Genomic DNA, 15,116 nt, shown 5'->3' with positions numbered 1-15,116 from the left:
TTTACATTAACGTGTTTGGAATGATGTGAACCACCAGATCTACGTAATACAACATTGTAAAACTTTTTATTTCAACCGAGATGTAAATCTGGCAACCACATTGTGTGATTGCTGTGATTGGTTGACTCGGATGTCACTCAAATCACCGAAAGTTTTATGTTGTTTTGAACAAAACACAGAGACAGCTTCGTGGCATAATGTAGTAATCAAACATAAGTGTTAGTTGTGTACTTTTGATAGAGCATTTTAAAAAATAACAACAAAAGGACTCACAACGAAACTAGCACGCGCGAGTGCCTTCTCACTCACAGCGTCTAATTAATATTCATGAGCCAAGCCAGCTTAGTACCGGGCAGCAAATCAGAAGGAGCGTGTAACTGCGCGTCATTAATATTTATGAGACAAACCGTCGTCATAGTAGGAAGTGATTTGTAAATGCTGTCAGAAGGTTTGCCAGAGTTCCCGGGGTCTCTTATATCGCTATGCATTAGTGCTATTCATGTCTTAAACGTACAGAAGACACGTTGTAAGATACATAACGGGATTCTAACAGTAATTAAGTTATTTAAATCCCGACCCTCGGTCAGGTGGCGCTCACCTGTGATCTTCAGCTATGGTTGATGTGTTTTTAGGACGAACACTCGTGAATAAAGAGCGAGATCTGGTGGATCCAGAGGAAGCTCTCAGAAATAAAGTGGTCGGGCTGTATTTCTCCGCCGGATGGTGTCCACCCTGTCGGGATTTTACACCTCTACTGTGTGATTTCTACACGGAGCTCGTGGAGGAGAGAGAACCGCCTGCGCAGTTTGAAATCGTGTTTATATCGTCGGATAAATCCACTGAAGATATGCTGGAGTATTATATTGACATGCACGGGGACTGGCTGGCATTGCCCTGGTCAGATCCATATAAACATGAGTTGGCTTTGAGATTTTTATGTGCATTTGTTATTGCATGCAAGTTATTGTCCCAAAGCTCGTGTTGGTGTGAAGTGCTACAGTAATCCCCTTTAAGACGGTTAATGCACACAAAACATCTTCAGGATTATGTTTAAATAAAGTGTGTGTCTGTGTAACACAACCACTTGTACTGAACACTTGGAAATTTTATATACAGAGTAGGCTATGTGGTTGATATGAAATACTTTAGGGGAGTTAATGTGCCATAACTTCATCTTTTTATATAAAATACTATTTTATTTAATTTTCATTATTTTATGTAGGGCTGAATACGGATTAATCTCAACTAATTTTGTTTACATCATGTATATATATGTATATATATGTATATGTATATGTATATGTATATGTATATATATATATAAGATGAAGTCAAATATATATATATTGTGTGTGTGTGTGTGTGTGTGTGTGTTTGTGTTTGTGTGTGTGTGTCTAATAATTATCTATATATAAATACACACACATGCATGTATAATTTTAAGAAAAAAAATATATATTAACTATTTTTACTTGTATATAAATATAAAAATGTATATAGGGCTGCAAAACGAATTATCGTGACTAATCATTTGCAGAATAAAAGTTTATATCATATATATGTGTGTGTATTGTGTATAATAATTATGTATAAATGAATACACACAGATGTAAGTATATATTTAACAAATATGTCCATGTGTTTGTGTATATATAGATTTTATATTTATAAATAATTTATATTATATATAATTATAAATACTTAATGTTTAAATAGATTTGTTTCTTCCTAAAATTATACATGCATGTGTGTGTGTTTATATTTACATATTTAACACAATACACAGATGTATGTGATGTAAACAAAAACTTTTATTCTGTAAACAATTAATGGTTATGCAGCCCTCATTTTATGCTTATTGTGCATTTAATCTTATGACATATTTATTAAGAGAAGATGAAGTCAAATTTTGATTGATAAAAAATAGTTCACGGTCATCTTATATGTCAACTACCTAAATTCATGCTTGGTTATCAACTGAATGATCGACATCTTGAACATTTTTCTTCTCTTTCCAGTGAACTGAAGAAGAGATACAACATTACAGCTTTACCGAAGCTGGTGATAGTGAAGGAAAACGGACAGGTTATCACTGACAAGGGCAGAAAACAGATCCGGGATCAGGGTCTGGCCTGCTTCAGGAATTGGGTTGAGGTGGCTGAAATCTTCCAGAATTTTAATGCTTAGGAAACGTGGACCTGGGAATCCCTGAAGGCTTCTGATGCTGTTTACCTTTAGACAGAGACAGCAACTTTTTATGCAAGCTGCTTTCATAGCAATATACATTTTTGTAAATCAAGGTTTGTACTTGAAGAGCAACGAATGTTTACTGGTTTTGTTGTTATGGTGCATCTTCATTTCTATTCCTCAGAGTCTCGTTAAACTTCTCGTTTATGATCCTTTGAGAGTTTTCCCACAACACCCGGATCCCTGTTATGCTCTCCGTTGCACAACATCAGCAAACTCATTGCTACAGAATGACAACACTGATAAATGTTTGGTCTGTAGAGAGCAATGCTTTGGGATCTCATGTCACACAAGGACTACGACTCTACGTTTCTAAAACAAAAGATAATCTAAAAAAGATAAAAGAAAGATAAAAGTGATTGTAACAACTTTACTTGACAGAGCATACAGGAAATATTGGTGAAGTGAATCTAAACTGAACAAAATCAATGATCCACAATGTTAATTTGTATGTGTTTAGTTGTCTTTTCATTTCTGCGGCACTAGATGGCGCCCTGCGTTAGTTTATTATTTATTTATTATTGTCATTTAATCACTTTTTATGTGTTTCTCTGATCAAGAGCTTAATAAATCATCTTATGTAAATAGGGGATTTTTATGTGCTCGAATACACTTTATATTCTGAATATTTATTCAAAATAAAGCCATGACCCTGAACTTAGTTCACTTATGTCAGTCCTACAAACTTTTATTTACAACAGATAAACAGATCATGCAATAATGGCATATATGACAAAATATATATTTATTTATATATAGTAAATATATAGTAAACTTCTTAAGCATATAAAAGAAATAGTTGCAGTAAAGCTTAAAGGGGACATATCACGAAAATCTGACTTCATGTTTATGTGCTATAATTGGGTCCCCAGTGCTTCTATCAACCTAGAAAATGTGAAAAAGATTTACCCAGTAACTTAGTTTTGGTAAACCATTCTCTGCAAACATGTGGAAAAATAGCTAATTGAAGTGTGGCTCCCCTTGTGATGTCAGAAGGGGAGACCGCCCCTTAATCTGCATTATCCTGTCACAGCACTGCCATTTAGTCCAAAGATCAGCTCATTTGCATTTTAAAGGACACACCTAAAAATGTCTCACACCTACAACGTGGCAATTTTAACATGCTATAATAAATGATCTATAGACGGTTTTAGCAGTAACAACATAAACAAATGGCTTGGAACACGCGTAGCTTACAGTAAACTCCGCTAAGAATCAATAATAACAAAGTCCTTTTAGTTTATTTATAATAAACACGTAGATTACATATGAATTTTTATTTTCGATGAGGTATTTGTTCAAGAGTTTATTTTAGCAGTCAGACCACTAAACAAACAGAGGCCGGAAGTAAAGACCAGACGTGTAATCGCGTCACCGCACGTACATCAGATGAAACCATCTATATGGTATTTTAAGCTTGTTTGACATCTTAAAAAAAGTCTTGTGAATAGACTTTCCCCTTTAATAAATTTGTCCCAAATAAATCATTGTAAAATTATATTTAGCATTCATCATGATCGATGTTCACTAGATGAATGCATATAAAGTATCTGTGGTTTATGTTTTTGTTTTTCTGTTTCTGGATCTCTGAAGAAATAAAACATTTAAAAAAATTTACTAAATAAATGTTTTAAAATGTAATCGTTCATAGTATCACACACTTCATTTTAGCTCTTGCCACTGGTTCCTCTGGTCCAGATGAATCATTTCTCAAACTTCCCTAAGATTTTATGTTTCTGGGTGAGTGGTAAAGCCGAAACTGTGCATAGTCCATAAGCAAAACCGTTGTGATGTTTTATGACTGAAACTGGCCTGAATGACAGAGAAACACACCCTCATCATAAAAACTGTGCTGATAAGAGAGTCTAAAGGACGAGCCGGACATGAACCCTTTAATACAGTCAGTACAGAACTGAATCTGCTGAAAGATCACAGTGCAGGACGAAAGCAAAATCTTTAAAAAATTAAAATGATTTCTCAGGTATGTTTTCTTTTGATGTTTCTGGCATGTGGATGGATCGCCAACGCTTCAACAAACAGTAAGTTATTGACTTTATATCAATCAATACTTACGAGGAAGTGTTTCATACTGTTTTCTTTGACGTTGATCAAGTGTAATACAAAAATGACCAAGTTTTTTGTGGTAAAAGTGTAATAACCATGGTTTTGGGGTGTATTGATTACTATTAGCAAAACTATGGTTTTACTACAGGAACCATGGCTTTTTGGTTTTAACTGTAGTAAAGCCATGGTTATTTTGATAAGGGGAAGGCCATGGGTTTACATTCCTATTACCTTTGCATTTTATCAAGTAAAAAGACACATCCTTTTTTATTTTTGTTTTTTAAAGACTATGAAATATCACATAAGCCATTTTCTTCTCAGGTCCAGTCTGCACAGATCCCATCCATGAGGGCACCGGAGGAGAAAAGCAACTTAAGTTTCACTATGACCCTGAGTTAGGAGTCTGTAGTCCCTTCTTTTACAAAGGAGAAGGTGGAAACAGCAACCGCTTTGACAGTGATAAAGACTGTTTAAAAGCCTGCTCACCAAAATACGATGAGATGTATCCAAGTGATGGTATAACACCTTCATCTGTATTTAAATTTAATAGACTTTGTTGACTTTACATTTGTTAATGATGTGTGTTGGTTTTGTTTGTCAGATCTGGTGTGTTCTCTACCCGAGGACCGAGGCAACTGCTACGCCATCATTCCTAAGTTTTATTTTGACAGTGTTGAAAAGATCTGCCGTATTTTCCTGTATGGAGGCTGTCAGGGGAACGGCAATCGTTTTGATAGCAAAGAGGAATGTCAGACAATGTGTGGTCAGTTTTTTTTGTATCACATCTCTCTTTGAATAATTTAACTTTAATGTAAGTTCCCATTGTGAGCAGCACATTGGTTCTGTGATCATGCAATTAAAAACATAGATAACTGTGAAAAAGAAAAAGTAAGAAAAAACTTGCAATGATATGTAATAAAATTAACAAATGCATTTTTATCCAAATTTGCTTCAAAAAGCAAACTAACTTTTTAAACATCTACACATAATATCATGTATGCAGAACATATAGTAGAGATTTTTCTGTTATTTCCACTGATCTATAGTGGTTATTTCTTATATTAACCCCTGTGCATTGTTCAAATTCACTACCCCTTATTTATCTAAAATAAATTAAAAATCTAATTTAAATATAAACTATTATTATTATTATTATTTTAATGTGTTAATCAACCTCAGTCCTGATCAAAACTACTAAATGTTTACAAAAAATCTAACTCTTTTATTGCCAAGTTCATGAACGATATCACTGATTTTGAAGCCAGAAACTAAGCTTTGTTTTTGCACATGCCTATCTAAAGAGTAAATGGTGCCACCTGTTGATCAAATGTAAAAATTACAAATTTAACCTCTTCCCAACAGGGAAAACCACCAACAATTAGGAATGCATGATTATATAATGTCATGGCTTTGCAATGAAAAAATATTGTTATAATGGAAGTCAATGTGGCAAAAACAGCCACTAACAGTAAATGTCTGATGCTGCAAAAAAGAAATTAAAAATGCATCAAAGCCAATATTGTTACTAATTTTTAACATGCCCAGGACTGCGATAAAAGAAAAAAAGTCCAAAATCACTTTTTATATTAAAAATAAGTCATTTTCCCATCCAAATCAGTGACATCATTTATAAACATGGCAATTAAATAGTTTAATAACATTTAGTAGTCAGGAATGAGTTTGATTTACGTCCCCAACATAACATCAGCTGATGTGTGTTTGATTTGGGGTTTGAGCAGTTTTGTTCTTGTTTTGTCCAGCAGAGGTCTGTCTGACAGTGTTTATGACTTTATTATTTTACAGCAAAATCTGGACGTCTGCTGACTGGTGAAAATGCTCCAAACCCAGACCAAAAAACTGTTGATGCAGGTACATTACCATTTTAACATATCATTTACTACACGTGTGATTAACTAATGCTCCATTAGAATGTGTTTGCATCATCATCACACTTTTCTAAGATGTGTATGTTGTTTATCAGGATTGATTGTTGGTGTTGTTGGTGGTATTGTGTTTGCTGCTGCAGTTATTTCTGCTGTTGTGATGTTTGTCCTGCATAAGTGAGTATCAACAGATTAAATCAAATCATTGATAATGCAGTTATTATTTGTGTTTAATTATGGTATATAAATGCATGAGAAAATATTTCATTGAAATGTTTGTATTTGCAGGAAAAACAAAAAGAGCGAACGGAAGCCTGTGCCAACCAATGATATTGAAATAAACTAGATGTTCACTGTTGCAACAACATCCTGTTTGTACATAATGTCATGTGTGCTTTTATATCCCTTTATCATTTATTCCTGTTTATGTTTTAATAGAAACTTTGTTGGTTTATTGATATAATGTTTACTTTATAAGATGAGTTCAGTAAAACATGCTAAACAAACATCTTATGTTTATATATGGAGACATCTGAGTTTCATCATAAATGTTTTGAATCACAACAGAAGTCTGTGACTTTACAGTTCTTAATAAAATGATGTATTAATGACATAACAACTATATCAAAGCTGTTGGTGTGTGTTTTGTATTGTAATGAGAGATTTTATTAATAAAATAAAAACCTAAAGTGTCTCAAGTTTGTGTCTCATTTTGTAAAATAATTACATTGATTTATTTGGGTCACATGTAAAATATCATCATTATATGTAAATGATTCATTCATGGACAAACAGTTGCTCTATTACAGATGATGTTTCTCAATGACATGAACATGATATGAAGGTATCATCCACACCTGCGGTGACCTATTTTCATAAAACACACCCCTGACAGATGCATGCTGGAAAGTTATGAAAATTATTTGGTTATTCAAGTCTATTTCATTCGTCATATTAGACAGATATGTCCCATAGAGATAATAAATTTAGAGCATATGTTATGTTAAGGGGTTGTGGTGAACCTGATAAGTTTGATAAGTATTTTGGTAACACTAACATGTGCTAAATGAGTTAAATCATCTGTAGCCTCTGTTGAGAAATTCTCATTAATCTGACATAAACCATACACCTGAATCTTAACATCTTTCTTGACTTCTTATTAAATTACAAATGTGTCTTTAAAAACTTCTTTATTTCCCAATGTTAACGTCATTTCAAAATGACGTCATGTGAAAACATTTAGCACCGCAGACTGTTTCGCAGTATGTCTGAATATAATTCATTAACATATTTTATTATATTTAAATGATTAAATCATTGAAATTTGATAATAATAATAAACCCTTAAATTGAGTTTACTTTTTGATGGAGTTCATTTGAGCAAGTTAATTTGAGTAAGCCTCTTAAATGTTTTGTGATATTATTTGTTTTTTCCTCTATAATTTGTTCAATGTTGAGTTTGTGCTCTTATTTTGTATTTTTGTAATTTGTAATTAGTAGTATAATCAGCCAAAGGCTAATCGATATGTAAGTATTCGTTGTTGTAATCATATTTTTTTATCAATTACTTCAACTTTACAAACAATCAAAGAATGTGATTAGAACAAAGTATATATAAGTAGTATCGATCAGCCTTTGGTTGAGCTGAGCATAAATACAGAATAAGAGCACAAACCCACCATTAAAACAAATTATACAAAAAAAAGCAATAAAAAACTAACATCACAAAACACTATAAGAGAGGCTTACTCAAATTATCCTGTATTCATGAAAGTGAATGAATAATAAATCGGGCTTTTTATTATTAACCAATTTTAAGGATTTGTATATAAGTTTAACCTCATTTAACAACTCTGAACATCTCTCCAAAAACACATAGAAAAACGTGTTCTTAATTTTTAACACTTGTCTCACAAAAGACAAAAATTAAATCTTGATCTTAGATTTTTTTTTTTTTTTGATAAATGTGATACATTTTTTTTAAGTTGACCTCTTTAGCCTTTGGAGAAAATGGTAAAAAATATATATTTTTAATAATAATAATCAAATAATAATAGGGTTTTGGTAAAAATTGAAGTGATTAATAAATTAAAGAAAAAAATGAAAGGAAAGAGTTAACAATGATGCGGCTATGGGCGGAGAGAGACTCGTGAGGGAGTGAGTGAGTGAGTGAGAGAGAGAGAGAGAGAGAGAGAGAGAGAGAGAGAGAGAGAGAGAGAGAGAGAGAGAGAGAGAGAGAGAGAGCTGTGTCAGCAGATCCTCGTGCGTGGCAGAGTTTGATCGTGAATCGTGTTATACGAGTTGATATTTTGTGATGTGAAGATCTTCAAACACTTGAAGTTCACGCGCGTGTTATTTGAGGAAGATGGAGAAGAAACTGCCAGAGGATCTCGCGAATCTTTCTGAACTGAACGAGCAGAGTTTACTGGAGCTGCTGACGGCACGATTTAAACAAAATCACATCTATGTAAGTCAAGACAACACTTTCTGTTAACTACAGTTAACCAGCAGTTTAATGAGAACCAGCAGTCTTAAGTTAATCAACAGTCTAACCTTAAACATCAATGAAATTGCAGTCTAACAAGTTAACAAGCAGTCTAGAGTTAATTTGTGGTATAAAGTTAACCAATATCCTGAAATTAATTCGCAGTCTAAGGCTAAAGTTAACCAGCAGTCTATGGCTGAAGTAGACCAACAATCTGAAGTTAATCAGCAGTTAACCAATAGTCTAAAACTTTATCAGCAGTCTAAGGCTAAAGTTAACCAGCAGTCTGAAGTTAATCAGCAGTTAACCAATATTCTGAAATTTACAAGCAGTCTAAGGCTGAAGTTAATCAGCAGTTTAAGGTAACCAATAGTCTGCAATTATCCAGCAGTCTAAGGCTGAACTGAACTAACAATGTGAAGTAAACCAGAGGTTTAAAGTTAACAGTCTGACGTTAACCAGCACGGAAAATAGCTGTCTAACAAGTTAACCAGTTTAAAGTCAACCAATAGTCTAAAATTAACCAGCAGTCTAACATTAGCCAGCACACTGAAGTGAAACCAACAATCTTAAGGAAACCAGCAGTTTAAAGGTAACCAATAGTCTGAAATTAACCAGCAGCCTAACATTAGCCAGCAGGTTGAAATAAACCAGCAGTTTAAAGTTAACCAACAGTTTGAAATTATTTAGCAACCAGAAGGTAACAATAATTCAAACATTAACCAGCAGTTTGAAGTAAACCAGCAGTCTAAAGTAAATCAACAGTGTAAAGTTAACTAGTACTGTCATTATTGGTTTATCTGGCAGCTCTTTTTTTGCTCTGTTTTGTGCTTATGCCTATTTTGTAATCCTGCTGTTTGAGTTTATTATTGAGGGATTTAATTGAATTTCATGTGTCTGTTTTTTCAGACCTACATTGGAGATATATTGGTAGCGGTTAACCCATTTAAATATCTTTCAATCTATGAACGAGAGGTAAGAATTGATGTTTCTTTAGCTTGATATGGATTGTCTAGAAAGGTTTATAATGTGATCATTGATTTGATGATGTGATCTCAGGTTTCAGAACAGTATAAATGTCACGAGAAGAGATCTTTACCTCCTCATATATTCGCGGTTGCGGACCGAGCTTACCAATCACTGCTGGGACGTTTGGCCACAGGACCCAAAAACCAATGCATCGTGATCAGGTGTGTGTTATAACTCTCAGTAAATAAAGTTTTTAACACAGAAGTATGTAAATGTTGTTTCTCGTGAACTCTGTACGTGACATCTGTCATTATTACAGTTACGGTATGAGATCTCATGCTCGGTCATGTTTGCTTTCACAACATGCAGAGACAAGACAGACCTTCATTTTTTTACATTTAACACCAAAGATAAACCTGACATATATGAACACAAAACACTGTGCTGAGTAAACTCACACATTTGTGTGTTTATATTTCTTACCCGTCTGAGGCCAGAATGTTTGGCTTTTAATGACATCACCACCACACATCTTCAGCCTCCTCTCCTAATGTATATTTTCTAACCAATCAGATGTTTAAAAAAGTATTTGGCTCCACAAACCTTTAGCTCAGATACAGACTATAATCATATTATTTGAATACAGTACATCACTGCAGTGTCCGATATCAGATTTAAGATTTTCCTTCACGTGTATCTCAGATGCTTTATCGTTAGACCATCAGCTTAATGCGTTTTTAGTAACGGATCCTCACGGTTCATTTCTCAGATGTTGTGTGAGCGTTTGTGCTAAAGGAGCTTCAGCAGACGTGAGACTGAAATCTCATTTTGTTTCCGTATTTATTGAGCGTCTGACAGTGATTATTAACAAGCACACAAACACACAGTGAATGAGAACACAAACGCTGGAGGGATGCTGATAATCTCCCAGACAACAGGGAAGAAAAGAAGTGCACAAAGAGCAAGACAACAGCTGTGTGTCATCAGATAATAATGATGCTAATTTTAGACAACAGAGAGTCGATGACAATATCTCGACAGACAGATTTGAACTCATCACATTTGATTATGGATGTTTGTATGATCAGCTGGGATGTAGACTATTAGATCATAAACAATAACAATGTATCCACATTGTAACTTTTACACAGAGATTGTTACAATCATGTTACTAGTATACTACTATATATAGTATACTACTATTATTATATTGTATATAATTGGTGCATGCTCCTGACTTAACAGCGCGACACCCTAACACTAATCTCCAGTTTAACAGCTTATATTCAGTATATATCTTTATCACAGTCATTGCTGTTATTCGCAATCACAGCAGTTTATCAAGTTTTAAACCTTGTCATGTGATTTTACTCGCGCACACATGAGCATGCACACCCAAAGCACTCGCACAGACACCAGCTGTCGTACACAAAGTTTTGATTTGCATCTACTTGTGCTTAAACTGTCAAATATACAAACGGTCAGTTATGTTTTATTGGAAACACTTCACAATAAGCTTGTATTTGTTAACTATTAGTTAATGCATTAGCTAACATAAACTAACAATGCTTCTACTGCATTTATTAATCTTAGTTTGTTAATTTCGCAGTTATTCATTTGCGTGCGGTGCATTCATGTGTGTCTATAAATTTTTAAAATCAAGTATTGTAACATTAACTAATGCACCATGAACTAACACGAATAACTTTATTGACATTAACTAACATTAAAGGGGTTGTATTATGAGTTTTTTTCAGAATCTAAAATAAGTCTTATGTGAGTGATTAGGTGAAGTTTTAGCTTGGTTTTTGGGTGTGTCTTTTAAAATGCAAATGAGTTGATGAAATGCAAGCAATGATCGCAATGATGGTGGTTTGTTAAAATTGAAACTCAAATGTGCTGTTAATTATTTCTCGTTCTTTTTCTCGGCACTAAATGGCAGTTGGATAGTCCAGATTAAGTATTATTGTAATTGGCCTTGCTACCTGTACCTACATCTAGGCCTGTCGCGACAACGTTGTGCAAAAACTGAGGCAGTGAAAAGAGCTATAGAAATAAAAAGTCATCTGACACATAACCATAACATTTAGGGGTGGTTTCCCGGACAGGAATTAGACTAGTCCTAGACTAAAATAAATGTAAGAGCTGTCCAAACTGAAAACAGCTTGCACTGACATATCTTAAAATACATCAGTGATCTTTGTTTTGCCTCAAAAAGTATTGTTTTTAGTAATGAATGCTTGTTAAAACTAGTTATATTTCCTAATTAAAATAAGGACTAGTCCTGGCTTAAGCTAATCCCTGTCCAGGAAACCACCCCTTAGTGTTTAGATCTGCGTTGTAGCTATTATAAATTGACAGATGCGATTGGAGTAACACTCGTCTAAAGCAACTGACCCTGTGAAGCTGGGATTTACACTGAACAATCACTATTAGCTGTTTAAAATTGAAATGCATATTTTATAATATTTATTTATTTATGTTTTAAATATTTAGAACATTATTTGTTTCTTACGTTCCAATTTCATATTCATATTTCATATTTTTTATCTTAATATTCTTAAAAATCAAAGTTGTGTTTTTAGAAAGGATTTTATTGTCATATCTAATAATCAGTGACATAAAATGGTCTTAAAAAGACAATACTATCGACTATCTCCATTATTTCTGGAAAATTTCTATGAAAAGCAGCTACCGTGACAGACCTATTTGCATGGTTAAGTTGCATGGTTGTTCTTTTTCACATTGCACTGGGGACCCAATTATAACACTTAAACATAGAAAAAGTCATTTTATGACCCCTTTTACAAGAATGAATACATGCTGAAAACTATATTGTTTACTGTTTGTTCATATTAGTTAATGCATTTGCTATTGTTTACTAATAAAACCTTACTGTAAATTAATACAGATACTGTTCGATATTTTATTTTCATTTGATTATTCTTAAAAATAAAATGTTTGAGGAACAAGTTTCAGTTTTTCTAGCTTATATTGTTACTGAATATTGGCTAAAATGGGTTGAACATTTTCAGCATAATTAATAATTCAGCATAAAATTAAAATAATTAAATAAATTCCAATATCGTGCTAATTGTGTCTTCTTCAGAAAATTGTAAAAATCTACTTCATACATTTTTATTCTTATTTTTCAAATAAAGTTCTGTGTTGAAAATCGCGTTTTTATTGTTGTTTATATGTCTATGTGGTGTTTTTAAAATGCTTTAAAGCCTCTATGTACGTATATCAGGGTTCACGGGTCCTTGAAATCCTTGAAATTTTGTGAATCTGGGGAAAAGTCCAAGACCTTGGGAAGATTTTGAAAATATACATACATAGATACAGGTCATTGAAAGTGCTTGAATCTATTTTATGACAGAAGTTTTCTGAAAAAAAATCCATATTATTCCCTGTGTAGTGTAGGATAATGTCATAAAAATTCTAGACTTTTTAAGCACACGTGCTAAACTGTTCACTTTAAATGCTTATATCTTCTGTATGCGAATGTTAATTCATAACAAAATGCTTTTTTTCATAGTTGTGTTTGTCACATGAAAACGTCTCGGGTTACGTATGTAACTGTTGTTCACTGAGAAGGGAACGAGACGCTGCGTCTCCCTTGCCATACTTCCCGCGTCCCTGTAACGTCGTCTTCGGCAATATTTCAGATAGTGATATACTTCCTGGCTCCCGCGTCACCCTGTCTTTGTCGTTAAGCCTCATCATTGGTTGAATTTGATATACACATTCAGACACACTTACTCCTGGAGGCGTCCCCAAAGTGTCACCGCAGTGACACAGCGCGAGTTCCCTTGACAGGGAACAGTAACAATGTATCTTTAAAGATAACACGATGTAACCTTGTTCTCACTTGAAATGTGTCCCCACATTTAGTCCTTGAATTTGAGGGTATTGGACCTGGAAAGTCCTTGAAAGGTCCTTGAATTTGAAGTTAACTAAAGTGTGGGAACCCTGATATATATATCTGTGGTCTGAACTGTGTGATTGTGTTACTATAATCATTTCTCTGCTTCGCAGTGGTGAAAGTGGGGCAGGTAAAACCGAAAGCACTAAACTGCTGTTGAGACACATCATGGAGTTGTGTAAGGCAAACTCACAGCTGGAGCAGCAGATCCTGCAGGTATGTGACTCCTTCACCACTCGTCATTTGAATATAATCACCTGCTGTGATCACTGAGGTTTATGATTTATGGACAGGAACTGCGCCACCCCAACCTTTCAAACCTTACTCCTGTGTTCCTGTATATGTCCACACATGCATGTGTGTGTTTCCTGACATGCAAACGAAACACAACAGATGTTTCTAGTGATAATAAAGTGTAAAGGGGGTGTATGTAGTTTTTTTCATTAGGGTGTGCATGGTGTATTTTTAGCAAATTGACCCTTCATTAAGCTCCACCCAACAGATGCTAGTGCATGATTGGTCAATAATGTTTGGAGGCGGAGCTTAGTGAAATGTTTGAAATCTCAGGTTGTGTTTATTGTTTGTTCCTGATTGCAGTGTTTCCTGGTTTGATAGCTTTTAACGATCAGCAGACCGATACTGTATGACACCGATACCGTGATTGATCCTGTAAAATACCTTTAAATGACGTCATGGTCACATTGAGTTTATGATATCTGTCATTCATACATTACAAGATGTCAACGTTTCATGACGCACACCTTTGATTTCGCAACTTAGAAGATGTGTGGGAAGAAACAACATTGCACAAAATGAGGATGTATAAAAAGTTTTGAGTCACTCACATCTGATAGACGTAAAGAGCACAGTCAACATTAAACACTTACTGCTATTTTAGGGATTTTGTAGCAGAATAGCTGGTTGTACAGGCAGTCCAGCTCCAAACGTTGGTTGAGTCAGTTGATATTCTGAATTGCTCAAACATTTACACAACATCTACACATAATGTACGACACATTTTCATAACAGTCCCTAAAGTGAGACGGGACATCTGAGAAGATGTCTAAGAAATAATAATAAAGAACCATGTGACCATCGTCTGACTATAATGTTGATCTTTAGATACTTGAGTTATTATAATAATCCTTCATCATGTGAATCACTTACTGTCTATCAGAGTGTTGATATGAAACATTCATCTCATCTCCTGTATTTATAGTTTAGTGTAACATCAATGTTCAGTTCCTAGGCCATGATCTGCTTTTAGAAAGCTGTTATCTCAAAGTCTATCTTTAGTTTTTAGTGTTTTCACACCTTGTTTGTTTACTGTGTGTGTGTCTCTGTGTGTGTGTGTGTGTGTGTGTGTGTGTGTGTGTGTGTGTGTCTCTGTGTGTGTTTGTGTCTCTGTGTGTGTGTGTGTGTGTGTGTGTGTGTGTGTGTGTGTGTCTCTGTGTGTGTGTGTCTCTGTGTGTGTGTGTCTCTGTGTGTGTGTCTCTCTGTGTGTGTCTCTCTGCGCGTCTCTGTGTGTGTGTGTGTCTCTGTG

The 15,116-nt window shown here is 34.4% G+C and overlaps 3 protein-coding genes across 4 annotated transcripts in view; all 3 read left to right on the top strand.

Annotated features, from left to right (window-relative positions):
- Positions 1 to 405: 405 nt before the first annotated feature.
- nxnl2 (nucleoredoxin like 2) lies at positions 406 to 2,908 on the top strand. The gene is made up of 2 exons (XM_073874616.1): positions 406 to 918; positions 2,019 to 2,908. The coding sequence occupies exons 1-2, from the start codon at positions 614 to 616 to the stop codon at positions 2,185 to 2,187; spliced, it is 474 nt and encodes a 157-aa protein (XP_073730717.1). The 5' UTR covers positions 406 to 613; the 3' UTR covers positions 2,188 to 2,908.
- A 1,206-nt stretch (positions 2,909 to 4,114) lies between these two features.
- tfpil (tissue factor pathway inhibitor-like) lies at positions 4,115 to 6,892 on the top strand. The gene is made up of 6 exons (XM_055207725.2): positions 4,115 to 4,286; positions 4,633 to 4,827; positions 4,913 to 5,074; positions 6,115 to 6,180; positions 6,293 to 6,371; positions 6,483 to 6,892. The coding sequence occupies exons 1-6, from the start codon at positions 4,217 to 4,219 to the stop codon at positions 6,538 to 6,540; spliced, it is 630 nt and encodes a 209-aa protein (XP_055063700.2). The 5' UTR covers positions 4,115 to 4,216; the 3' UTR covers positions 6,541 to 6,892.
- Positions 6,893 to 8,404: 1,512 nt separating this feature from the next.
- Positions 8,405 to 15,116, top strand: part of LOC129446416 (myosin-IIIb) — a 40,817-nt gene continuing 34,105 nt past the window's right edge. For both annotated transcript variants that reach the window (XM_055207414.2, XM_055207413.2), the window contains exons 1-4: positions 8,405 to 8,661; positions 9,589 to 9,654; positions 9,739 to 9,869; positions 13,687 to 13,789. In XM_055207414.2, the coding sequence (XP_055063389.2) occupies positions 8,560 to 8,661; positions 9,589 to 9,654; positions 9,739 to 9,869; positions 13,687 to 13,789 (402 nt within the window). In that variant the 5' untranslated portion in view covers positions 8,405 to 8,559. The remainder of the gene's footprint in view (positions 8,662 to 9,588; positions 9,655 to 9,738; positions 9,870 to 13,686; positions 13,790 to 15,116) is intronic.

This window comes from Misgurnus anguillicaudatus, chromosome 12 (genome assembly GCF_027580225.2).
Source record: "Misgurnus anguillicaudatus chromosome 12, ASM2758022v2, whole genome shotgun sequence".
NCBI lineage: Eukaryota > Metazoa > Chordata > Actinopteri > Cypriniformes > Cobitidae > Misgurnus > Misgurnus anguillicaudatus.
This window is presented reverse-complemented; position numbering and strand designations above follow the sequence as displayed.

What these genes read in the sequence shown, in the direction of transcription:
- tfpil (XM_055207725.2), top strand. Translation starts at nt 4,217, where the DNA reads ATGATTTCTCAGGTATGTTTTCTTTTGATGTTTCTGGCATGTGGATGG. An exon ending in CGCCAACGCTTCAACAAACA is followed by an intron (nt 4,287 to 4,632) that starts GTAAGTTATTGA and finishes TTTTCTTCTCAG; the next exon opens with GTCCAGTCTGCACAGATCCC. An exon ending in GTGATGTTTGTCCTGCATAA is followed by an intron (nt 6,372 to 6,482) that starts GTGAGTATCAAC and finishes TTGTATTTGCAG; the next exon opens with GAAAAACAAAAAGAGCGAAC.
- nxnl2 (XM_073874616.1), top strand. Translation starts at nt 614, where the DNA reads ATGGTTGATGTGTTTTTAGGACGAACACTCGTGAATAAAGAGCGAGAT. An exon ending in TCAGATCCATATAAACATGA is followed by an intron (nt 919 to 2,018) that starts GTTGGCTTTGAG and finishes TTCTCTTTCCAG; the next exon opens with TGAACTGAAGAAGAGATACA.